This window comes from Portunus trituberculatus, chromosome 47 (genome assembly GCF_017591435.1).
Source record: "Portunus trituberculatus isolate SZX2019 chromosome 47, ASM1759143v1, whole genome shotgun sequence".
Taxonomy (NCBI): domain Eukaryota; kingdom Metazoa; phylum Arthropoda; class Malacostraca; order Decapoda; family Portunidae; genus Portunus; species Portunus trituberculatus.
In genome coordinates this window covers 12422009-12447867 of record NC_059301.1, presented here as the reverse complement: position 1 = coordinate 12447867, position 25859 = coordinate 12422009, and the positions used below count along the sequence as shown (strand labels likewise).

The 25859-nt window shown below is 43.0% G+C and overlaps 2 protein-coding genes across 5 annotated transcripts in view; one reads left to right on the top strand and one right to left on the bottom strand.

The window, feature by feature from the left end:
- Positions 1 to 1297: 1297 nt before the first annotated feature.
- On the bottom strand, positions 1298 to 24894 carry LOC123520570 (calcium-activated chloride channel regulator 2-like). Its single transcript, XM_045282957.1, has 14 exons — positions 24227 to 24894; positions 18105 to 18384; positions 13612 to 13765; positions 11776 to 11878; positions 11115 to 11230; positions 8118 to 8241; positions 7475 to 7705; positions 6930 to 7238; positions 6630 to 6836; positions 5893 to 6066; positions 5097 to 5208; positions 4244 to 4393; positions 2731 to 2952; positions 1298 to 2393 (listed from the first exon to the last, which is right to left on the bottom strand). Exons 1-14 carry the CDS (start codon positions 24395 to 24397, stop codon positions 1633 to 1635), a joined length of 3114 nt encoding a protein of 1037 aa, XP_045138892.1. The 5' UTR covers positions 24398 to 24894; the 3' UTR covers positions 1298 to 1632.
- Positions 17345 to 25859, top strand: part of LOC123520575 (protein maelstrom-like) — a 46473-nt gene continuing 37958 nt past the window's right edge. Inside the window, exon 1 of one of the 4 annotated variants that reach the window (XM_045282962.1) lies at positions 17345 to 17455. The gene's annotated coding sequence lies outside the window, so the exon portion shown is untranslated. Of the gene's footprint in view, positions 17456 to 23374; positions 23607 to 25859 lie in introns of those variants that run through there. The other 3 variants (XM_045282963.1, XM_045282964.1, XM_045282965.1) reach the window with 3 other exon arrangements.

The following is a 25859-nucleotide window of genomic DNA, read 5'->3' as shown; positions in this document are numbered from 1 at the left end:
TGTGTGTGTGTGTGTGTGTGTGTGTGTGTGTGTGTGTGTGTGTGTGTGTGTAACTTTACTTTTTTTTACATTCATGCAATATACAAAATAAAACAAGCTACTAAGCAACTCTCGAGATAGGAATAAGCATACTCAATACAGCTATGAAATAGAAAAACATGTATTAAAACACAAGTTGAAGGAAAGCGCAGCCACAAAGAGGCAAACTTTCCCTAACCTGAAAATTCTAAGATACCAAACGTGCGTCCCTTGACAGACAGAAAGGGAACCAGCCAGCCAGCCCGTGTGTGTGTGTGTGTGTGTGTGTGTGTGTGTGTGTGTGTGTGTGTGTGTGTGTGTGTGTGTGTGTGTGTGTGTGTGTGTCATTGATACGCTGTGGCTGTGGGCATCACTGTGACCAATCCAACACACCTTACTGACTCACCTGGCTGACATTGCCTCACTCTTTCTTGGGCTCTGGAAGCGGCAAGTCTCTCTCTCTCTCTCTCTCTCTCTCTCTCTCTCTCTCTCTCTCTCTCTCTCTCTCTCTCTCTCTCTCTCTCTCTCTCTCTCTCTCTCTCTCTCTCTCTCTCTCTCTCTCTCTCTCTCTCTCTCTCTCTCTCTCTCTCTCTCTCTCTCTCTCTCTCTCTCTCTCTCTCTCTCTCTCTCTCTCTCTCTCTCTCTCTCTCTCTCTCTCTCTCTCTCTCTCTCTCTCTCTCTCTCTCTCTCTCTCTCTCTCTCTCTCTCTCTCTCTCTCTCTCTCTCTCTCTCTCTCTCTCTCTCTCTCTCTCTCTCTCTCTCTCTCTCTCTCTCTCTCTCTCTCTCTCTCTCTCTCTCTCTCTCTCTCTCTCTCTCTCTCTCTCTCTCTCTCTCTCTCTCTCTCTCTCTCTCTCTCTCTCTCTCTCTCTCTCTCTCTCTCTCTCTCTCTCTCTCTCTCTCTCTCTCTCTCTCTCTCTCTCTCTCTCTCTCTCTCTCTCTCTCTCTCTCTCTCTCTCTCTCTCTCTCTCTCTCTCTCTCTCTCTCTCTCTCTCTCTCTCTCTCTCTCTCTCTCTCTCTCTCTCTCTCTCTCTCTCTCTCTCTCTCTCTCTCTCTCTCTCTCTCTCTCTCTCTCTCTCTCTCTCTCTCTCTCTCTCTCTCTCTCTCTCTCTCTCTCTCTCTCTCTCTCTATATATATATATATGAAATAATAATAATAGCATCAATAATCTCTAGCTAAATCTCTATATATATATATATATATATATATATATATATATATATATATATATATATATATATATATGAAATAATAATAATAGCATCAATAATAATAGCTAAATACAGTGCAATCAAGTGCGATTTAATATTGAATAAAGTAAAGAATTAGTGCGTAAAAGTTATTATCGATATCATTCCACAAAATCACGTCAATGTATATTAATAGTTTTGTTGGGGAGACATTTGTGGTGTTTGAATCTCTCTGTCCACAGCAGTAAAGGAGGAGGACTGAAGGCGTGTGTAGGGCGAGGGTTTGGTGACGTTATAGGAGGTGTGGGAGAGTAAAGGACGCGCTGTAGGGAGAAATGCCAAGGGTGATTGGAGAGCGACAGGTGCAGGTGTTGTAGATGAGGAGGATGTGTCTTGGCATTGTACCTATCACGGACACAACTCGCCCTACACTTGCGTGTTTGCCCTGCGTGCTGGCACTGGGGGCGCAGTCCTGTAGGAGGTGTAGGGGCCGTCGTCGTAGGCATGGTTGTCGCTACCGACAGGGAGGCCCACTTGGTTGATGGGCAGGGTGCTGTGTGACGATGCCAGACTTTCACCATCTTCTACTGCCTTCATCTGCATTTTGTTTTGTTTCATACGTTCTCCAAACCCTCCGTCATCTTCGTCTTGAGAACTTGTCTGCTGCTGTTCCTTCTTCACCCCGACACTCGGTCTGGAGTACAGGTCAGCCAAGCTACGCACTGGCTTCGCGCCTCCATTGTTGCCACGAATGAAGTCAGTCCGCCTGGCCTGAGATGGCGGGCTGTACAGGTCATCGTCATCCTTGGTGTCCTTGCACCAGGGACAGCAACGGCAGGTCAGCATCCTCCACACCCACAGGTCATCCAGGTGGTCACTGTTCAGACCCAGGTACACCAGCAGAACTATAAGGAGCACTCCCAGGATGCAGCCGATGGTGATGCCAGCGATGGCTCCTGCTGACAGACCACCACTGGTAGAGCTGCACGCCGCCATCTCTCGCACACCATTGGAGACGCTGCCATGCACGCCATTGTAGTACGCCACCACAGTCAAGGTGTACACTTTGTTGCAGTCCGGAAGTGTAACTTGTTCCTCCACCGGTGATCCCGCCGCCACTCCAGAAATGTTGCCGATAGGGGACAGGTCCGCGCCGCCCACCTGGCACTGCACCGCGTACCAGTCCGCTGCGCCACAGAGGAAAAATGAATAAGTAAATAGATAAATGAAGATAAAATAATAATAACAATAATAATAATAATAATGATAATAATAATAATAATAATAATAATAATAATAATAATAATAATAATAATAATAATAATAATAATAATAATAATAATAATAATAATAATAATAATAATAATAATAATAATAATAATAATAATAATAATAATAATAATAATAGTAATAATAATAACAATAATGAGACAAAGACAATAAGACCAGATAAAATTAGATAGATAATTGGTAAATCTTGTAGAGTGATTTATTACTTAGCATTTGGCACGTAGAGGCACTCACCTTCGCCTTGGTCAAGTTGTGCTCCCGGAGCTGTAAAGGAGAGAGTCACATCACGGCCAGTACGAAACGCCTGGAGGTCCGTCACTTGGCCCGGGGGAAGCGTCCCAGGCGACACCCCCGTGAACCGTCCCGAGACAGCAGACGAGGTGAATGCAAAGTTTCCAGTGGCTGTAAGTTGAAGGCTTGACACGTTCAGCTTACTTCCACAGCAAGCCACGGCTCCTGCGGTGCATCAAAGTGTTAATAATTAATCCATGAGCATGATAATTGTTATGATATACTTACTCGTAAGGTAAAAATAGTGTTCTGGAACCTGAAGTATTGAACAAACACTCGATCAGAACACCGTAACAAAGACGTGTTGCGCAGTGAACCCCGACCATGCTGAGTGCGTAACAGAACCTCGTCGCCTCACATCTCATCTCTGACGGTGCTCGCTAAAACTTACCATTGGAGAGACACGAGCAGACCGTGGCGCGCATCACTTGTGTTCTCGCGAATATTATGCTATTTTGTCACGAAAGCCGTTTTAATGGCGGTGTCGTGCGAGATCGCTGAACCGCAAAAATACTGACGAGTTAGCCGCCTTCGCATGCACATCAAAAGGCACAACTTATTTCTAACGTAGGACATGAGAAGTTTTTTGCTTTGGTTAAATTAGGTTTGTTTAAGTTAGCTTTGATTCATATCAATATGAAATGTTTCAAGTCATTACTGAATTATTTTACAAGCTAAAGAGAATTATATTAGGAGTTATTAAGGCTCACAAAACACATGGGGTACAAAATAAGGTCTCAAACCTAACCCAACTAACCCAAAGCTATAAATGTCACATGTTCTAAGTGTGAAACTTGTGTAAGTATTTTCGCAGCTAAAGGAATTTGGCATAGCAGTGGCTTGGAGCTGTGTCATGGTGTTCTGGTGGCTTCTCTGTGTGTGGTGTATGGTACGGGAACTAACCTCCAAGGAGTGGCAGCCTCCCATTGTTTGTTGACAAACCCAAGCCGATCAAAAACTGTAAACAAAGCAAGAACACCAAGACTCAAGCCCGTCTTGGCAGGAGAAATAAAAAGATACGTAAAGTATGTAAATATGATATCCTCTTTGTTCTTCTGTTTTTTGAGTATTTTTTCTTACATATATAAGATAGTGACATGCTCAATAAATGGAAGCCATGCTATAAAGATTTTAAATGTGATGTTCTGCATTCCTGTTGTAACTTCGCGATCTTGTAATTCTATCTATGTAAAACAAAATTCTGAAGATCGTCTGAGTGTTGTTGTCTTGGTTGACTGCATCCTTGACGAGTACATTAGGTTTAACTTGGATATCCCGCTAAGCCCTTACTATTAGGAGGTTGAATAATAGTTGGTAAAGTATTTCATGCAGTTAGGAGATAGTTAGGTGGCGGGATCGCCAAAGCTTTGTTTTAGAAACAAAGAAGGATAGTATACCACGAGAGACCGTTCCTCATATTATACACCTTAAAGAGACCTCCAACAACACTGCTAACCTTGGGTGGTCGGGGCGGCCCTTAGGGAGGGGGTCACCATCATGGCCAGTCCATTGTTGTCTGTAGTTGTCAAAGTGATGTCGACGCTGTCTTGGGGTTGGAATCCCACCAGGTAGCCAGAGTAGACTCCGTCCTGTCCCGTCACATCAGCTGCAGCAATTTATATAGAAAAAATAAGCAAGAACGAGGACTAGATTTCGTTCACACAAGTATGAAACGGACACGAAGATGTTTGGGACCAAGAGACTGACAACCATATTCCAAAGCCGTTCCACGTCATAATATCTCAACAACTCCTAACAGATTCTAGTGCCGCATTTCTTAACCAATCTTAAATTAAGCACTTAGGCGACTCAGCGTCCTCTAATGTGCATCACAGAGCTGAGTGACCCAAATTTCTTCCCAAACTATGGAATGTTCGTACAAACTTAGCGTTCCCATCACTTTGCTGAAATCAATCAACACAGTTGAATATTAGGGACTGAGGTGCATCAAATAAAAGAACGCTCTCTTATCAGAAAGTATCTCTTTGATATGTGTGTATCCCTTGAGATAATACTGACATTATATCAACACGTAGACAGCATTTCCCTGCAACTTCTAAGAATGATTTCTTTACCCCATAGTAAGAAATACTCCTGTAGTGGGAGTTGCTTGAAGGTTTTTATTACTCAATTGATAGTTTATCAAGAAAACTGCACTTCAGTAAAAAAAAAATCTCAACTGGTCATCTCTGTGGTATTTGAAAACAATCCTAACAGTTTGATGAGACCGAGGGAAGGTGTAAACTGCATGGTGTAGAATTGTTTCAGAACATGGTCCTGCTCTCATCATCACATGAAGCAGCACTCACCCCCGATACCGTTGTCATTAAGAGTGATGTTGACTGAAGCTCCTTGGCTGTCCTTATTAGCCACCACCGCTGTGACATCCGCCAACAACACCGGTGAAGAGTTTGTGGTGACCTGAAAACACATCATCATCATCATCATCATTATCATCGTTACAAGTACCATCATTGTCATCATAAGTGTATCTTTTGTGACTAATGGAGGGATGTGGCTGGTGGCTGGCGCGGAGCTGTGACTGAGCTATGATATGTGGCTTGCAGGGAACTGCGTGAGTGGAGATTGATTGATTGATTGATTGAACTAAAGAAATAAAAGGCAAGGCGCGACAACATCATTATGGTAGGTTTGAATAGTGATAGTAAGAACAAAATTGTGGTAGGATGGAGCATAATAAATTAGCTACAAATGTCAAGATATAAAAGGAAAGGGGATTAATAAACAAGAAGTGAAGTGCTACAAATTAAGAAAGCTGAAAGAGAAGGGACAGCGAGGGAGGGAGGCAGTAGGAGTAAAACAGGGGAAGAGTTACTGAATCAACATCAACACCAACATCACCACCATCCCTACCATTGTCATCTTCATCATCACGCATATCAGTGACAACAAAGCTCCCCTCTCCTCCCCCTCATCCTTCCTCCTTCCCCTGGCAGTGTTGAGGTGATGGAGCTACATTTGTAATTGTTTCCTGGAGGGGCCACTGATCTAATGTTCCAAGAGTATTTTTTAAAGTGCCATAGCTCCGTGTGAGGCTTTGCAGCGTCATCAACACCAGCGTCCCTCACCTTTTCACTGTCTTACCGTGGCCAGTAGGCGTGGGGCGGATCCTTTAGAATAAGGCAGATTGTCAAGTCCTTTGGGACTCCACGCAGACACCTCCAAATTGAGCGGCGCCGGAGCGGGAGTTGCCCAGAGTTCTGCTATCACTTTCTTAGTCATTGCGGAATTCGTGATGGATACTTGATACACGCCATTCTGTAACGCACCAACCCAGCTATTCAGATCCCCAAACATACTTCTTTCTTCTTTATTCTCATTTATTTGTTATGCGACTGTATAACTAAATACTAAATTCTTTCGCATTTCATGAGTGTGGCCTCACACACACACACACACACACACACACACACACACACACACACACACACACACACACACACACACACCACGTAATGCAGTGGTCAGCACGCTCGGCTTAAAACCGAAAAGGTCCGGGTTCGAGTCCCGGCCGCGGCGAGGCAAACAGAGTAACCTCTTAATGTGTAGTCCCTGTTCATCTAGCAGTAAGTAGGTATAGGAAATAAGTAGGCATAGGAAGTAAGCCGAAGGGGTGTGGCCTTGCTGTCTGGGTGAGCGGTGTATGAGTGGCCTTGATCCTATCCGAAGATCAGTCATCATGAGCTCTGAGCTCTTTCCGTAGAGGAACGGTTGGCTGGGTGACCACCAAATGACTGTACAGATGAGTAACACACACACACACACACACACACACACACACACACACACACACACACACACACACACACACATTCCTTTACCTGTAACGTGTTAATTTGATACATGTTGACAAACTGTACTTGGTTAGCAGGAGCAATGGTTTCGCCATTTGGGTCAGTGACACTAATTACGGCAAAATCACTGGGGCTCTTGAAAACTTCAACATAAGCTGGAGAGATGTACGCAGTGTTGTCGCTTACTTGAAGGCCAATATTGCAGACGTCAGTTAGACAATTACCATTAGCTCTCTGAAACAAGCGTTACTTAATCATACAGCTCCATGCATGATATTGAAATTAGAACATGATCATAATATTAGCAACAGCTCTCTAAGTACCTACCCGGACCGTTGGGCTGCCGGCAGCTGTCAGTAAGCTGTCGTGAAGCCCTACAGATGTATCAACGGATTGGATAGGATAACCATCCTCACTGGGTAATATATCATTAGGTATTGTGAGGACGGACGTGTCTGGAGAAATACCAGCCAGTTGTTCATATATCTGTGTGGGCACATTCTGTTCACTTGGGTACAGAATTGGCCACACAGGATTGTTCTCGGCGGCCCCCACCACATCTTCATTTGGGGGAGGTGTATATTCTTGCACGTTTTGTGTCACAAGAATCAGCGTCCCACCTTGGGGACCCAGTAGCTAAGGATCGCATCATTAAGTATTAATTACATCTTTCCATCACAACAAAATCAAATGATTCACAATGTATTCAATTGTATTCTGTCAGCTGTAATCCTGATCTAAGACTATAACTCCACCATTAAGAAACATTGAGCTTGTCGTGGCCTCCTTCGCCTTGCACCACCTTCTCCTTACCGCAATGATGCCTATATTTTCTATCGCTACGTGTTTGATATTAAACAGGATACGCGTACCTGAACTCCCCTCTTGATGGCTGCGCCCAAGACCTTGTTCCCCACAGTAGGCGAATCTTCAGGAATAAATTCAGCCAGTTTCTCTCTGTTCTGGTTATCAGTGAGTGGAAGCATATCGAAAGTCGCAATGTTGCTCCCAAACAAAACCACACCCACATAGCTCTCCGCTGCGGCCTCCTGCAAGATGAACTGGCGCACATTATCACGCAGCTGCTTCCAGCGTCCTATCACCTGGAACACAATTAGTGCACATGAGCAGAGGTAGATTCTGGGTGAAAAAGCAGACTTTTTTTTTACGTTGTGGCCTATAGCGCCTGTAGGTATACTTGAAGGGTATGGGAAGTGCTGTTCAGCTTGCACCCATTAGCGGCGTAGGCAATTTTATTTATAGTGGTACCCATATTAGGGCCCATATCACTACCCAAGGACATCTTTGGTGTAAAGCAATTACACCTCCACCTAGAACCTGGGTATCATGGTGACATGTAGATAACTAAACCACTCGACAAATGACAAAGTTTCAAGACGGCTTGTGGTGGGATTCGAATCTATGCATGGACGTCTGCCCGATCCCACGCTCATCACCTTACCCACTACGCCACCGCCTCCCTGATGTAAGCAGAAGCCAATGGATGGTACTAACCTGTTTCCCATTTCCATCCCAAGCCATCGCTGTAGTGTTCTCCACGAGGAGCGCCGTGCGCGGCCAGTCCGGCATCGCATTCACCACCGTGAAGTTGGTGCTCGCCAAGCTGATGGGGGAGTTCCTGGGGGCGAGGAGACCAGTTGTTAATCTTGAACACCATCATGACATATTGCGGCTTTGTCAGGAAAGCTGCACGGTGCTGTTACTTGTTACATACACCTCAAAAACTCTCAATAAAAACTCACTCAATCGGAAAAAGTTCTCAGTCTTCCAGAAATTTGCCATCCATTTTCAGAGTATTAAGCAATGGCACCACAGCTGCACACACCCTGACTCATCCTGATACCACAGCTGCACACACCCTGACTCACCCTGACACCACAGCTGCACACACCCTGACTCACCCTGGCACCACAGCTGCACACACCCTGACTCACCCTGACACCACAGCTGCACACACCCTGGCACCACAGCTGCACACACCCTGACACACCCTGACACCACAGCTGCACACACCCTGACACACCCTGACACCACAGCTGCACACACCCTGCCAACACAGCTGCACACACCCTGGCACCACAGCTGCACACACCCTGACACCACAGCTGCACACACCCTGGCACCACGGCTGCACACACCATGACACACCCTGGCACCACAGCTGCACACACCCTGACACACCGACACCACAGCTGCACACACCCTGACACACCCTGGCACCACAGCTGCACACACCCTGACACACCCTGGCACCACAGCTGCACACATCCTGACACACCCTGGCACCACAGCTGCACACACCCTGACACACCCTGCACCACAGCTGCACACACCCTGACACACCCTGGCACCACAGCTGCACACACCCTGGCACCACAGCTGCACACACCCTGACACACCATGGTACCACAGCGCACACACCCTGACACACCATGGCACCACAGCGCACATACCCTGACACACCCTGGCACCACAGCTGCAGACACCCTGACACACCCTGGCACCACAGCTGCAGACACCCTGACACACCCTGGCACCACAGCAGCACACACCCTGATACCACAGCTGCACACAGCCTGACACCAAAGCTGCACACACCCTGGCACCACAGCTGCCCACACTCTGACATACCCTGACACCAAAGCTGCACACACCCTGGCACCACAGCTGTCCACACCCTGACACACCCTGACACCACAGCTGCACACACCATAACACATCATGACACCACAGCTGCACACACCCTGACACACCCTGACACCACTCCTGCACACACCCTGACACCACAACTGCCCTGACACACCCTGACACCCTGACACCACAACTGCACACACCCTGACACACCCTGACACCACAGCTGCACACATCCTGACACACCCTGACACTACAGCTGCACACACCCTGACACATCCTGACACTACAGCTGCACACATCCTGACACCACAGCTGCACACACCCTGACACCACAGCTGCACACACCCTGACACACCCTGACACCACAGCTGCGCACACCCTGGCACACCCTGACACCACAGCTGCATACACCCTGACACACCCTTACACCACAGCTGCACACACCCTGACACACCCTGACACACCCTGACACCACAGCTGCGCACACCCTGGCACACCCTGACACCACAGCTGCATACACCCTGACACAACCTTACACCACAGCTGCACACACCCTGACACACCCTGACACCACAGCTGCACACACCCTGACATACCCTGACACCACAGCTGCACACACCCTGACACACCCTGACACCACAGCTGCACGCACGCTGTCACACCCTGACACTACAGCTGCACACACCCTGAGACCACAGCTGCACACACCCTGACACACCTTGACACTACAGCTGCACACACCCTGACACACCCATACACCACAGCTGCACACAGCCTGACACCACAGCTGCACACACCCTGACACACCCTGACACCACAGCTGCACACACCCTGACACCACACCTGCACACACGCTGACACACCCTGACACCACAGCTGTACATAACACTGAGGAATATTAATTGTACATGTCACTGTGAAGCACAACACCTTTACTGGAAACTGCGGCACCACCTGAATCTGTATGATGAACACCAGTACCAGGAACACACAGCCTTGGTTTTCCCTTCGCCAAGTTCTTTTCGGGCAGCGTTTCAAAGAGGCTTTCATATTTCTAGTGACAATTTAGCAAGTATTCACATCATCAGTTGGAAAAACACTCACATGCAGACTAACTATCCGTGTGGGCTTTGCAAAGAGGCTCGATGAGAGTACTGTAGTTTGTGATAAAAATAATCATTAATGTTTTGTGTACTGAGTGAGGTAAGATTCTATGTGTGATATCGACTGACTTGTAGTAACAGTGTAATATTTTTGAATTTTAATGAAATGTATTTTATAGCCTTTATTTAGTTTTAGTTTTTTTTAAGTGTACACATTTTGTGTGAATAAAGACTACTGAACTGAACTAAACTGAACTGAACTGTTTAAGGGCACGGAACACAATGTTATCAGGTTTGTTTGTGAAACATTATGCACTTACTCTCAAACCTTCCCGTGTCTTTTCACTACGACATCTTACAAGCTCTAGAGAATTTCGAGTTTTCAGGAGTGTTTATGTGATTCCAGTAATATGCAGTTTTATCAAGGCTTTACACCGTTAACCTCTTAGTACTTGGAAGCATTTTTATCATGATTTTGGTTATGATTAGACGATTGTATTTACATTGGGAATGGTTTATGGAGATCAGAAGATTTATGGCCAGAGTCTTCACTATTTCAATTCCAACATAAGATTCTGAAGCTGTATAGAATCACTAAATAGTAAGCAAAATTGATATAAAAACGCGTCATAGCACTGAAAGGGTTAATGGGAAAACATACCCACAACAACCCGACATATGAACTCTAAGACCTTTGAAAAATATGAGTTGTCCAAGTAGAAGAATAAAGCATTCGTTTAGGAGAATCCCTCACCCGCTCATATCCGCGTGCCGAGCCATCACTTCCTTGACGCTCATCTGATCGCAAAGCAGGTTGTGTTTGGTGGGCGCTGCTGCATTGTGGCTGGCGGCGTCGCAAAAGTTAATCACCTGAAAGGAAACGTTATTTTTATGAAACGGCACTACAAGATGAAAATAGGTAATATATTTTTTACTTGTCATACGTTAATGGGTTTGTATATTTTTTGTTGCCTGTATGTTTTGCAAATAAATACATATAAATGGATAAAAAAGAACCAAATGGCAGCAAAACCGTAAGCCTTTATATTCCTCGACATTTGTCCATCTTGTTCTGACTATGCTCAACAACTTAAAGTGAAAGCTATTGAGACTTTTCAATAGTATTTTAATGGTTGCAGTGATAGCTTGACCAAAATTTTACACTAAGAACCCGAATCATCATTTCCTTGGACTGACATTAGTTCTTATGAGACACCAACACGTTCAATAATTTGTGCTCGAGTGTGCAAGATACAAGAACGTTCAGTAAGTGCATGGAGAGAGACACTTACATCAGAACTACTCCTGCACTGCGAGTGGAGTGTGAGAGAGGACAAAGACAAGCTATTTCTGAGTCGGTTAGAGCCAATGTCTGAGGTTGATTAGGGAAGAGAGCGAAGAAAAGAAGACCTTACCGAGTCAAGGAAGGGAGCGGCGAGGAGGGAAGAGGTGGCACTGGTGTTTTGTGTCAACTCAGGGATGAACTGGCAATCTGCTTCACTGCCTTCTGAACACGACCTGCGGACCGGTGACATGTAGTTTGTGGTAGTAGGGTTGTTGTTGTTGTTGTTGTTGTTGTTGTTGTTGTTATTGTTGTTGTTGTTGTTGCTGTTGTTGTTGTATTTCTGTATTTATATACCCTTGACAATAAAAATAAATATATATGTGTGTGTGTGTGTGTGTGTGTGTGTGTGTGTGTGTGTGTGTGTGTGTGTGTGTGTGTGTGTGTGTGTGTGTGTGTGTGTGTGTGTGTGTGTCTGTGTGTGCCATTCACCTACAATCGTGTGTTGGTCACCCAACCAGCCATACTTAGTTGTGAGCCGAATGTTCTAACAATCACTACACTACACAGTGCATGCGTGCGTGCGTGAGTCAGTGTGCCTGCATGTGTTGTTCAATCCATTACTCAAACACTGAAACTCTTTGCATAGCAGTCTCAGAATAAGAGAGAGAGAGAGAGAGAGAGAGAGAGAGAGAGAGAGAGAGAAATGAAAAATACAAATGGAATAAAATAACGGCCATGAAAATTCAAAAAAGAAGCACGAGGGGAGAAGAAAATAAGAGAGAAAATGAAAAACTAAATGGGAGAAAACGCCAAGAGAACAATAAGAATTTGGAATGACAAAACTTCGGCAAAAGTTTGATTCACTTGTCGATGGAACTTGTGCGTTCAAGAATGTCTTGCCATCCTGACATCCCGTCACAGCCTTCAGAGGCCAAAGCTTCATGGAATTATCAAGGAGCCCTTGAAAAAAAAACACCACCACATGTGACCAACAGTTAAAAGTACAACGAGTAATTTACCGAGGTCAATATTGCCATTCATAAATTATAGTCTGTGTCATAATGCTGAAATTGTGAGTATAATAAATGGTTAATGAGAATTTGCCATTCATTTATATTAATATATGAATTAACGCTGAAAATGTTATTATAGAGTTGTTCGTGGAATGAATTTGTATTATTTATTAGTAATTGAAAATGGCATTTGATTAATGTTTAAAGGCGGGATGCGTGGCGGGACTCTCACGGCCAGGCAGCCACGCCGCCGCGCCGCTCGCCTCAGCTTCTCCAAGAATTGCCGCACCCATTATTCTCTTCTCTTCAACATGGACTCCGACCCACACATTAATATTGTCTATTATATGTATATATATATATATATATATATATATATATATATATATATATATATATATATATATATATATATATATATATATATATATATATATATATATATATATATATATATATATATATATATATATATATATATATATATATATATATATATATATATATATATATATATATATAGGGAGAGAGAGAGAGAGAGAGAGAGAGAGAGAGAGAGAGAGAGAGAGAGAGAGAGAGAGAGAGAGAGAGAGAGAGAGAGAGAGAGAGAGAGAGAGAGAGAGAGAGAGAGAGAGACTGGTAATATGCTGCAAAACTTCATTTTCATCTTATTTTCATCTTAAAGGTAAAAATATGTTATAGGAAATGCATATGATGTCCGACATCAAATTGAAAAGCAGCACATTTGCGCTGCTGTAGTTCTACCACTCACTTTGTATTGGTGAACTATTTCAGTGAGTTTTCGTCACATCAGAACATGACGCTGGCCTTGCCTGTCAGCGCTCTCCCATCCACTGCAGACCACGCCCTGCCCACCCTATTTCAAGAAGAGCTTTGTGAATGCAGTCAGTGTGCGGCATGTAAAAGCCTGGGAATGTAATCCTGCTACTCACATGGTGCCCTCCAGCTGAGTGTCGGTGCAGTAGGTGGGCGTGGCGGTGTTGTTGTCGTCGCGGTACACTTGGGGGAAGATGGCGTCGTGCAGGTGGCCATACTCCTCAAACACTCCCCAGCGGAACTTGGCCCACTCGTGCACCAGGACATTCCCTGCGGACGGCACAGAGAAGCCTCGGATATAACAAGTCATCTTACTTGACTGGAAAGGACAACTCACTACACAGAACCTCTCGGTCTCACCACTAGCCTGTCTTCTCTTTTTCTTGCCTCTCACTGCTAGATAAATGAATGAATAAATAAATAGCTCCCATTAGTTCCTCTTTCTTCTTCTTCTTCTTCTTCTTCTTTTTCTTCTTCTTTTTTTCTTCTTCTTCTTCTTCTTCTTCTTCTTCTTCTTCTTCTTCATTTTACCTTCCTTCTAATTTCCATGCAATACCCAAAATGTTAACTTATGATGGCTGTAATATAGTTACTCGAACGTTTTCATCGCATTTTTTTTACTCATGTTCAGAATGTTCTCGTATTACAAAATAGATAAGTAAATATATAAATATATAAAGGAAGGATCTGGTATGTTTTTGCCATCTTTGAAAAGGAAACTCAGGCATCTTAACCCTTTCAGTACTTTGGGCATCAGTCCTTATCATATTGTCGATACATTCTAAAGCAGCGTTTCCCAACCTGGGGTGCTAGCACCCCTTTGGGGATGCTGAAATCAATTATAAGGGGTGCTGGGAAGTGATGCACACACTTCACTTTCTTTTACCCTTCTAATAACAAGATATTAGTTAGGGGTGCTGGACTGCTTAGGCATGACAACAGGGGTTGGGAAACGCTGTTCTTAAGGTTAAACGAAGTCTTGGATGGCAATTTTCATCATCAACTGGCTGAAGAACTCATCCATCATTAGTCCTCATCTACAACTTAATCCATATTTACTTTCTTATTAAAGGACATTTTTTGTAATTGTTTGAATACCTAAACTTGTTCCTCCAGCAACACTCAGAGCTCAGTGAGTCTAGAGTTTGGGATTGTGTGTGATGTGATGTGAAATGTGCAAAAGTGGCAGGAAAAAATGGAAAGGACATGAGAGAGAGAGAGAGAAACAGAGAGAGAGAGAGAGAGAGAGAGAGAGAGAGAGAGACAACGCTGTGTTTCAAATATCTTTAAAATGTGTATTTTAGTGTGTGATAACTTCGTAAAATTGCAAAGAGTATGAGCTGTGATGATCAAAAAGCAAAATTTCGGAACGAACCAGCGAAATATCAGAATGCTGGAACAAGAGAAAACCTGAAAGAAAAAAGGAACTCTCTAGTACGCGGAAAAAAAAAACATGGGTTTCTAGTACAAGGAGGAAAAGGCAGTCTAGATATGACATTTTTCAGAAGTTATGGATGACTGGACGCGGCAGATACAGGTGGAAGTGAAATAAAGTAATGATCTCTTCCTCCTATGAATATAAATAACAGCCGTGGCGTGAACACTGTCTGGCATTGGAAGGAGCACTGCCTCACGAGTTAACCTTGAGGACACAGTGCTGTAAGAGAAATAGAACAGTGAGTGTTTAGTATGCAAAGCAGAATTCGGACAGAAGAAAGTGAAACATTCAGGGTAAAACAGCAGTGAGTGTTTGAGATGCGGGGCAGAATGCATATAGACGAAAGAATAAGCTATTTCAAGAAGGCTGGGCGTCAGAAGAAAAGAGCATAAGTGAGGAAGAAGTGGAAAGAAAATTTTATCTAACTTCTCAATATGAAATTAGAATTTGGTGGAGGAGCAGAGGCACGTGGATATAGGAAAAGAGAGCGGGAACTGGGTGGAGGTCTTGCGAAGAAAATTTGTTGAATGTCTGCAAATAAAGTTAAATATAGCAAGAGAGACAATAATAACTTTTGAAAGATTGAGGAATAATATTTTCTCGTGTTTGGATTTCAAAGGAAGCAAATGTCGCTGCGTGATTCGTGTTGAAAGACGCCCAGGTAATATTTCTTTAGACTCGTGTGATGATAAGGGAAAGGAAATACTCAGATACAAAGCGGGTTGTGTCAGCTAACGAAATAAAACAATAATCATAACAGCGAAGAAAGAGAATGAGTGTCTGTGTCAATAGGAAAATTACATGAAAAACAGTACATACCTAGAATTTAAACACAGGAAGAAAAAAATAAATAGAACTGCAATGGAATGAGAATCTCGCCACATCACACCAGTAAAGAATTGAAAGAGACACTTTTCTGATATGGAATGAGTTACACAGTCCAGCATCTTTATAGAAAGGCACACATTGGTGACTTACTTTATAACGTCTTGGTGTTTACGAATGAAAGGGAAAACCAGCAACAATAAGGTACATCACATTATGAAAGAAGAGAAACGAGATTTAGTAAGGTGTGAAGAGTAAGTAAGTGAACAAAACAGACAACTGGAGATGAAACAGTAATACCTTAGTAATCCATGAACCAATATTACTCAGAAAGTGTTCAAATTAAACGAATGGGCAAGGAAAGGCATCAGTGTAACGGGAGAGAATAGATGTGAACAGAATGGAGAGGAACGCAATACAGGGAGAGAGAGATGTGATGAGCACGTTTACACACACACACACACACACACACACACACACACACACACACACACACACACACAGAGCAGACACATATTAATTTTAATAGGAGGATATAAGCTCTCTCTCTCTCTCTCTCTCTCTCTCTCTCTCTCTCTCTCTCTCTCTCTCTCTCTCTCTCTCTCTCTGTATGTATATAATGTATTATGTATATGCAGGTGTATTATTATTGGCAGCAGATATGATGATGGGTGGTGGTGATGATGAAATACTAATGCCATTATCATTAGTATTTGTATCATTGTTATTATTGTTATTATTATCATCACCATCATCATCATCATCATCATCATCATCATCATCATCATTATTATTACTATTGCCATTAGTATTGCCATTATTATTATTATTATTATCATTATTATTATTATTGTTGTTTTTGTTGTTGTTGTTTTTGATGTTGTTGTTGTTGTTATTGTTATTATTATTTTTTTTTTTATTATTATCATTATTATTATCATTACTGTCATTATTGATATTATTATTGTTATCAATATTATCATTATTATCATTATCATTATTATTATTTTTATTATTATTATTAATATTATTATTATTATCAATACTGTCATTATTGATATCATTATTGTTATCTATTTATTATTAGACTGTATTTGTCATTACTGTTTGAGTGGTGAATGCTGGACTGACCAGTCACTGTGTGGGTATCGTTGATATTACTCTTGTGATTAGCAACATGTCTGCTAAGGAGCCATCAGGAGCTCGGGAGACTAGGCCATATTATTGACGTTTATAACGCTAACTATGTAACATCCTGGCAAATAAATCAAAATCAAATTCTCTCTCTCTCTCTCTCTCTCTCTCTCTCTCTCTCTGTTGAAGTCGAAACTACTTCACCAGTATCCAGTTTCCTCATTTTTTATTCTTCGAAGCCTCGGATGATCCTCGGTGAAGTTTCCTATTATAAGTCTAACAGTTCGGGTATTTATGGGACCAGTTCATTGCCACCATTGTGTTCTGTTCCGTGCTCACCCCTACTCACATATATCGACAATATGGATAAAGGGTACAGCAGTAGTCGTGGCATCAGCGGTACTTCAGGTGATTGTAGCCTCCTGCTGCTTCAGTACAACCGCTTCATACCGTTTGATTCAGGGCAAATATTCAGGAGTCCCGTATAATACAGCCTGGTCAGTGTGGCTTGGTCGGTAGTCGCGCGTTCTTCCCCGCCACTCCAGCCGGGAAGCAGAAGGCAAGTGAGTATTACCATTCATATTTTTATAAAGCAAAGCAGGAAGGTTGTGAGGACAGAACCAATAGGGAGCTTTAGAAACATTAGATGAATTTAAGGCAGTGTAAGATGTATGTAAACCTACTGGCTTCTCGAAATTGTCCTTTTTGTCTTGGGTGTGCTTAGGTTCGCGTGTCTGCCATACAGATCGAGGTGCCGTCAAGAATATTACTATAAAATGTGAACGAGGGCGGGTTTATCTCCCAGACTTAGTGGTGGTGAACATTGAACCAGAAATAGTCATTCATGACCATCCTTGCGGCTCACACACCAGCGTGACTCACTGCTGCCTCGACTGAGGACACTCTGGCAGCTATCAGTAGTCGATTACTGCTGATTATGAATTATATTAGTTTATGTAGAGTGTTGTGGGTCATAATATACATGTCATCAGATCAATTTCTGCGTCTACCTATATGATGCTCCACAGCAGGACAGGACACACGTAACACCATGTAGCATGTTCTTGCAGGTTAAGTAGACCTTTTTAATATATATTTTCTTGCCTTTGGCAAGTTTCCCTCTTGCATAAAAAAAAAAAATGCTTAGTGCCATGCTGGAACAGATTTCTCATGACTCTCCGAGCAGCATCGCACACCCACAGTCCTGCTCACCTTGGCTGCCCACGTTGGTATTACCCAGCAGAAAATTCTCTGGCACATAAATCCAGTCCCCAGGCTCGCCGCAGCCACCGGGTTGCTGCGTCCAGGGATTGTCACCGAAGAGGTAATGGGAAGGGGCCACCCTGAGATGCGCCGAGTCCCACGTGTACACCAGTTGAGATGGGTTGCCTTGGCACACCCACTGCTGCGGCACCACGATCACCACGTCTCCAAAGAAAACCTTTTCCCCGCTGGCTGTGAACAGTAGTGAAGACGCCGCCGTGACCATGGCCTGCCGGAAAGACAAAATACACTGTGACATCCCGAATATTACATGAAATTACTATTTCATGACACACACACACACACACACACACACACACACACACACAGACGACCGGGGTGGTGGTGGTAGTGGTGGTGGTGGTGGTGGTGAATTACACACACACACACACATACACACAGAGAGAGAGAGAGACGACCGTGGTGGTGGTGGTGGTGGTGGTGGTGAATTACACACACACACACACACACACACACGCACACACGGCCCGGTAGCTCAGTAGTTAGAGCGCTGGCTTCACAAGCCAGAGGTCCGGGATTCGATTCCCCGGCCGGGTGGAGATATTTGGGTGTGTCTCCTTTCACTTGTAGCCCCTGTTCACCTAGCAGTGGGTAGGTACGGGATGTAAATCGAGGAGTTATGACCTTGTTGTCCCGGTGTGTGGTGTGTGCCTGGTCTCAGGCCTATCCGAAGATCGGAAATAATGAGCTCTGAGCTCGTTCCGTAGGGTAACGTCTGGCTGTCTCGTCAGAGACTGCAGCAGATCAAACAGTGAATTACACACACACACACACACACACACACACACACACACACCACCTAGCACGCGTGAAAGGCATACGAGCCCACTTCAAGCAGACGATAAGCGAACTTACAAATCAACTCGTCGTGTAACAGTACCCACAATTACTTTCCTATCAGGCATCGCTGGCAAGGAAACCGTTGTGTACCCGTTGCTTCTTGCTACCAAAATGCAATCAAACAAACTGACAAGAGAAAATCGTTCTATTCGTATAAGCATTTTGATGACATTTAAAGTTTTACATAGAAACTGTTTATCCTATTCATCCTCTCTCTCTCTCTCTCTCTCTCTCTCTCTCTCTCTCTCTCTCTCTCTCTCTCTGCGTTTGGCTTTAAACTTTTTATGGTTTATTTGGTGGAGGAAAATTTTAAGGATTCGTTTTAAGCATGCAACTTGTATTAATTGGGGAATCTTTATTAGTGTTTGCAAATTTGGTTTAGGTACAGTGTTATTTACTGGTAGAGGGAGAATGGGAGGAAGGATATGAAAAGAGGTGTTGTATGGATAAAATTGTCGTGAGTAATACTGTTTTATGGTATTTTCATTTAATTATGGAATATACTGGGTTTGCGACTAACAGACTTTTGTCAATAAATCAATAATAATTTTCTCTCTCTCTCTCTCTCTCTCTCTCTCTCTCTCTCTCTCTCTCTCTCTCTCTCTCTCTCTCTCTCTCTCTCTCTCTCTCTCTCTCTCTCTCTCTCTCTCTCTCTCTCTCTCTTAATTAATTCATCGCAGTTACGTCTTGCATTAGATAACTTACGGCAAAACTTTGAATAACATAATCCTCAAAAATTGGCAGCGACAAAGGTATTACACGCCCACCTCTTGAGTGAGAAAGCTACGACGTGGTGAGAAAACTATGTGCAAAGATGCTGATTAGAAAGCGTCACCGTAAAGGAGGAGCTAACGTGCCCGAGAGTGACTTCTTATTGTTATTGTTCCGAGCAGTTTGGGATTTTGTGGGTGGCTGGCTTTGGTTCTGTTGTTGCGTGTGGTGTTTAAGTAATAGTGCAAGATCTGGTAGCTACAGCATAGGCCACTTAGGTGTTGGTATTTAGTATTTGCCATGTGATTGTATAACTTGGTGCGCCCGTAAAGGAGAGAGAGTGAAGTTGACATAGCGACGGTGATAAAGGATGATAAATGAGCCGGACTTTAGAAACAAGGGAGAAGATAAGGTTTTTTTTTTTTGTCTATACTGATTTTGTGAGCAATTCTTTCTTTACTTAACGTCATGAAGGTACGAGACTGATCACACACACACACACACACACACACACACACACACACACACACACACACACACACACACACACACACACACACACACACACACACACACACACACACACACACACACACACACACACACACACACACACACACACACACACACACACACACACACACACAGAGGGAAAGGTAAAAATCGTGAAAGTTGCTGTGCTTCTTTCTCTCTCTCGCACATGAAGTTCGCCATCCGTGGAGGAAAAAAGAACAAGTTAATGCTGCATAGAGTCCTTAATCTGCTTAGTAAGGTTTTCGCTAATTACTGATCCCGACTTTGTAGTGAAATGCTTCCCCGCTCAGACACCTTCCTGCCATTATTATTTTTATTATTATTATTATTATTATTATTAGTTATTTATTATTATTTATTATTTATTATGGTAGTGTTAGCGGTGGCGGGAGTGGCTGTGTAGTGATTTATTGTTGTTATTGTTAGTTTTTATTGTTGTAGTTTTTATTGCTGTTGTTTCTATTGTTGTAAGCCTATTGTTGTTTGTGTTGCTACTGTTGTTGTTGTTGTTGTTGTTGTTGTTGTAATCAATGGAAAGGTATGAAGGAAAAACTATACAGTTGTTGTTGTTGTTGTTGCTGTTGTAGTAATCCATGAAAAGGTATGAAAAAAAATCTATATAGTTTTTAGTGCTGATGTTGTTGTTGTTATTGTTGTTGTTGTTGTTGTTGTAGTTGTAATCTATGAAAAGGTAAGAAGGGAAAGCTGTACACACACTAATGCCACACACACGACCTTTCCCGTGACTTTTAGGAAACATTGTTATAATACTAGTCTTGAATAGTCACGTAGCCCTTAGACAAATTTATGGGTGGGGATGATAGATGGAATTATGTAGCTTTACTCATACAGGGATTGCCACGTGTAGGTCTGACAGCCACCTCTTGCAGCTTCCCTCTTTTCTTATGTTCTTATGTAACCACCCAAGGATAGATAGATATAAAAAAAAATTGAAAATGGATGGAATACTTCACTGAACATTCGTAGGTGCCCGCTTCACACACCTTTTCCTCATACCCTTCCTCTCCCCTCCCCTAACACGAACACCTGCCGGATCTTTACACCACCCCTTCCTTCCTACATACCCCCCCACACACACACACACACCTGTTATGTTTATGCCGCATTTCCACCGTCCGAGAAAGAAATATCGTACCCTTATATAGTGTGACATTAGTTCCCTGTTTTGGCTTAATGCCTTCAGTACCATGATGCGTTTCCTTATTCATTCTACTTACTATTTGGTGACTTAATACAGCTTTAGAAACTCATGTGGGGTATTAAAAATAGTGAAAACTGTGACCATTAATCTTCTGACCTCTATAAATATTTCCTAATGTAAAATAAAATGGTCTAATCGTACACAAATCTCAAGGTAAGAATGTGTCCTAGTATTGAAGGGCTTAAATTGTGAATAGTATTTTTAGATAAAAGCATTTCTCACACCTATATTTCGTCTAATGTATGTATTACTAATTTAAATCTCACCAGATCTAACAGACAACGTCCTGAGAGTTGATGATCAGCTTAGGACGTGAAGTAAAGAGGTCAAGTTTGATAAAGAGTTTGATTAAAAGAGAGGGAAAAAAAATGGCTCGGTAATCCGTTATAACCTACCCTAACCTAACCTAATCTAATATAGTGTTGAGTCAGTGTGGGATATAATAAAGGAAGAATAGATAAATGTATAAAATAGAGATGGTAAATGCGTACAAGTAAGCAAAGACTCGGTAACCAGAATTTTTTAACCTAACCTACCTAATTTAATCTAATATAGTGTTGAGTCGTATGGGATATAATAATGGAAGAGCAGATGAATGTTTAGATAGTGATGGTAAATACATATAAGTAAGCGCAGACTCGGTGATCAAACTTCTATAACCTAACCTAACCTAACTTAACCTGATCTAATATAGTGTTAAGTCAGTACGGTATATAAAAGGAAAAGTAGATAAATGTTTAGACAGTGATGGTAAATGGGTATAAAATAAGCGCTTTTCGTCTCATCAACTCCCCTCCTCTGACTGACTGTCTTTGGCCTCTTTCTCACCTCTGAAATGTTGCATCGCTTTCTATCTTTTACCGCTATTTTCATGCTAACTGCTCTCTCTATTGATCTTGCTAACTGCATGCCTCCACTCCTCCTGCGGCCTCGCTACATCAGGCTTTCTTCTTCCTCTCATCCCTATTTTGTCCAACCCTGTAATACAAGAGTTAACCAGTACTCTCAATCATTCATACCTTTCACTGGTAAACTCTGGAACTCCCTACCTGCTTCTGTATTTCCATCTTCCTACGACTTTCTTTTAAGAGAGATGTATCAAGACATTTGTCCCAGAATTTTGACTAATTCTTTCGAACCTTTTATGGAGACTGCAATTCCAGTGGGCCTTTTTTTCTGTTTTTTTTTTTTCACCTTTGCAGTTCTCACTCTTACACACACACAAAAAAAAAAAGCGCAGACTCGGTAATGAAAATTTTATAACCTAATCTAACCTAATCTAATCTAATATAGTGTTGAGTCAGTACGGCGTATAAAAGGAAGGTAGGTAAATGTTTATATAGAGATGATAAACGGGTACAAGTAAACAGGTTTTATACATGGACTGCCACGTGTTGGTCTCTTGGCTTCCTGTAATTTCCCTTTTGCCATAACAAGATATCAAGGGAACCATGATCTTTAATATGTTCTTTTAGGAGTGAAGTAGACTGGCCAAGGAAGGAAAGGAGTGATGGGAAAAGAGGAAAGAAAGCCACTCAATTTACCACTTACCCAAAAAGTCAAAGGAGGCAAGAATAAATCAATATTAATCACGCAAGTTCTCAAAAAAGAAATTGGCCAGTTATTTTTTGTGTCTTGCTGTTTGGGAGCAATGGGAGTTGAATCTTAGTTGTGGTTCTCCTTCAGCCTCACTCCTGCAGGATCCACACCAACAGTCAGTGCATTGTCTTGTTACTTTACTACAGGAAACGCCTTGATCTCAAAATTCCAGGAACTGATAACACAGATAAAGATCTTATCACAGAGATGTTATAGATAATAATTTGATAGCCCATGCAGTTGTCTCCTCGTTAATTCGTGTCCGGGAAAGTAAAGATAGAAAAAGATCCCCTCTGTTCTCTCAGCATCGTGTTCCCTCCATGGGCTGGTGTGGCAAGTCAGAAAGCAGCTCCATCTTGCGGGCGAACTGTAGTGAAACATTCCGCTCATATGCTTCATTTGACACTAAAACAGTAGTATTATCGTTATTGTTGTTGTTATTGCTCTAGTCGTTAAACTCTACAAACACCGTCACTTCAAGCACACCTTCGGGATCAGCAATCGCAGAACAACGAGGTACATGAGTAAGATTTCCTCAAGTTTTGTTTGCATTTCGTCTCTCACAATTGATACCTTTACTGAGAGAGAGAAACAAATAATCAATAAAATAATACTTCTCATCCATGAATATATTTCGTATTTTGTATTGTCTCGGCTTTGATTTTCTCCGGATTTTTTTCCCTCCACTTGATTAAGACCATTCAGTCCAAGGCCGTGCTCAGATGTCGCACAGAGAAGGACGACAGTGTATTCCAGTTACTATCGCGGCATGGCTAAGTTTTCTCCGTTATTATTATTAAAAGGAGCAATCCTATAAGCTTGACTAGACGTGTAAGATGCTTTGTCTTATTGCGATACACAATAATCAACAGAACTTCGTGGATTATTAGGTATTGCATAGCATCATATCTAGAAATTGATGCATTGTGTGTACATTCATGGAAAATAGTCAAGTAACTTTGCTCTCCCTTTCACTGTTTAGTTTGCTTTCAACAGTCCTTTGATCTATTTAGTAGCTATGTATTATCAGATGGAAGCAGATTCTTAATAGGTCACCGAATGTAAGAACAAGAAACTGTGGAGGTGAGTGCAGGTTACTGGCTGGCATTCTTACCACAACTGTACTTCACCTCCCAATACGAACCTTGATGCTGTCGATGTACTGATCACATTGGTTTGGGTCTAACTGGTCGCTGATGGCCACTGTCACCCCTTGGTACCCGTTGGTGAGCGTGATGCCATCCTGAGGGGCCGCAGCCACGCCTGCCGCCATCACCATCGACACCACCACCACCACAGCTGCCCGCACACCCATCCCAACAAATACTCCCCACCAAAAAAGGCGATTTTCTCCTTTCTTCTTAGCAAACAAGGGCCAGGCGTGCTGCGTTGTTACGGAGCCTTATCTACTGACCCGCGTACGGGTCTAGAGGAAGCAAGTGACTGAAGTTTCAACCGCTGCCGCCACGTTATCAGCAGATAAGCTTGGGGCTCAAAATGTACTAGATAATAACGCCAACATCTTTACCTCCACCGCGTTGTTCTAACCCACCAATACACTACGGCCTCAGTCAAGTCGTGCATGAGCGCAGCCTTCACTGTCATGATGCTTGTAGTGCCACGCTCCCACGCCATGTTCGCGTCCTCCCAGCACTCTTTTAAGCATATTCTGTCACTGTTTTTATGGCCTCATCCACGTCATCCATCATGGGCACTACAACCCTCACCATTATGTTCTCTCCGCCATCGTTATGTCCTTCACTCAACACTAAGTCATCCGAAACACACGGCCACCACCACACTGGGTGCCCTCGTCGCCTTGCCCTCCGCCCCTCCTTTGCCTCTGCCTCTACCTCCGTCACTCCACTCCTCCCTTCCTCACCCTCTCTTTCCTCAACTCACTCATTTAACTCATTTACTCCTTTTTTTATCCTTACCAGTTTAGATATTGAATGCCAGGTTGTAAGCATTATTTTATGTTGTTGGTCTATCATTAAGCTTTGTAGAATGTCGCCAAATAGACTAATCACAGGGAATGTAATATTTTTCTTTCTGTAGCCTGTCATAACGAGGGCGCAAATCTGCCTGTTTTAGCGTCATTACAGCAGAGAAAGGGAAAAATAGAACACCAGCAGGCTCAGGCACTTCATCTTATCAGGACTGCAGATGTGTTAACATTTTGGAGGTCGTTATACTGCCTGAGCCATGCGTCATCTCCTTGATAGACACGATACTGTACACACACACACACACACACACACACACACACACACACACACACACACACCTTGAAATTTCTCCTTGATATGCACAATGTTGTTCACACACCTTGAAATAGAGAAGGTTCCTCATAGTATTTTCAAACCCGTTGTCAATAAAGCGCATTATTATTCTAGATTAGCTTCTTCGCCAGACCTTGCCCATTACATGTTAGAAAAGTAACTAAACAAAGAACTCGAACAACAAAAGGATCGTTTTACTCTCTCTCTCTCTCTCTCTCTCTCTCTCTCTCTCTCTCTCTCTCTCTCTCTCCTGAGCTGAAATGTATACCTGTGTCAGCGTTCGTATTTTACTGCTTTACTTTTATTTCTTCTATTTTTGGTCTTGCACTCTTTCTGATAGTCATTTTTAAAGGAAAACTATCCCCAATCATATAATGGTGGTGGAAAGAATTTGGCGTAGGTGATGATGAGAAAGGCAGAGTAGGGCGGCTGCCGGCTGGCTGGGACGTGGCCCTTCATGCGTCACGCCACTTCTCCGACACCTCACCCTCTGTA

What these genes read in the sequence shown, in the direction of transcription:
- LOC123520570 (XM_045282957.1), bottom strand. Translation starts at nt 24,397, where the DNA reads ATGGGTGTGCGGGCAGCTGTGGTGGTGGTGGTGTCGATGGTGATGGCG. An exon ending in ATCAAATTAACACGTTACAG is followed by an intron (nt 6,067 to 6,629) that starts GTAAAGGAATGT and finishes GGTGCGTTACAG; the next exon opens with AATGGCGTGTATCAAGTATC. An exon ending in TAATGACAACGGTATCGGGG is followed by an intron (nt 4,394 to 5,096) that starts GTGAGTGCTGCT and finishes AAATTGCTGCAG; the next exon opens with CTGATGTGACGGGACAGGAC.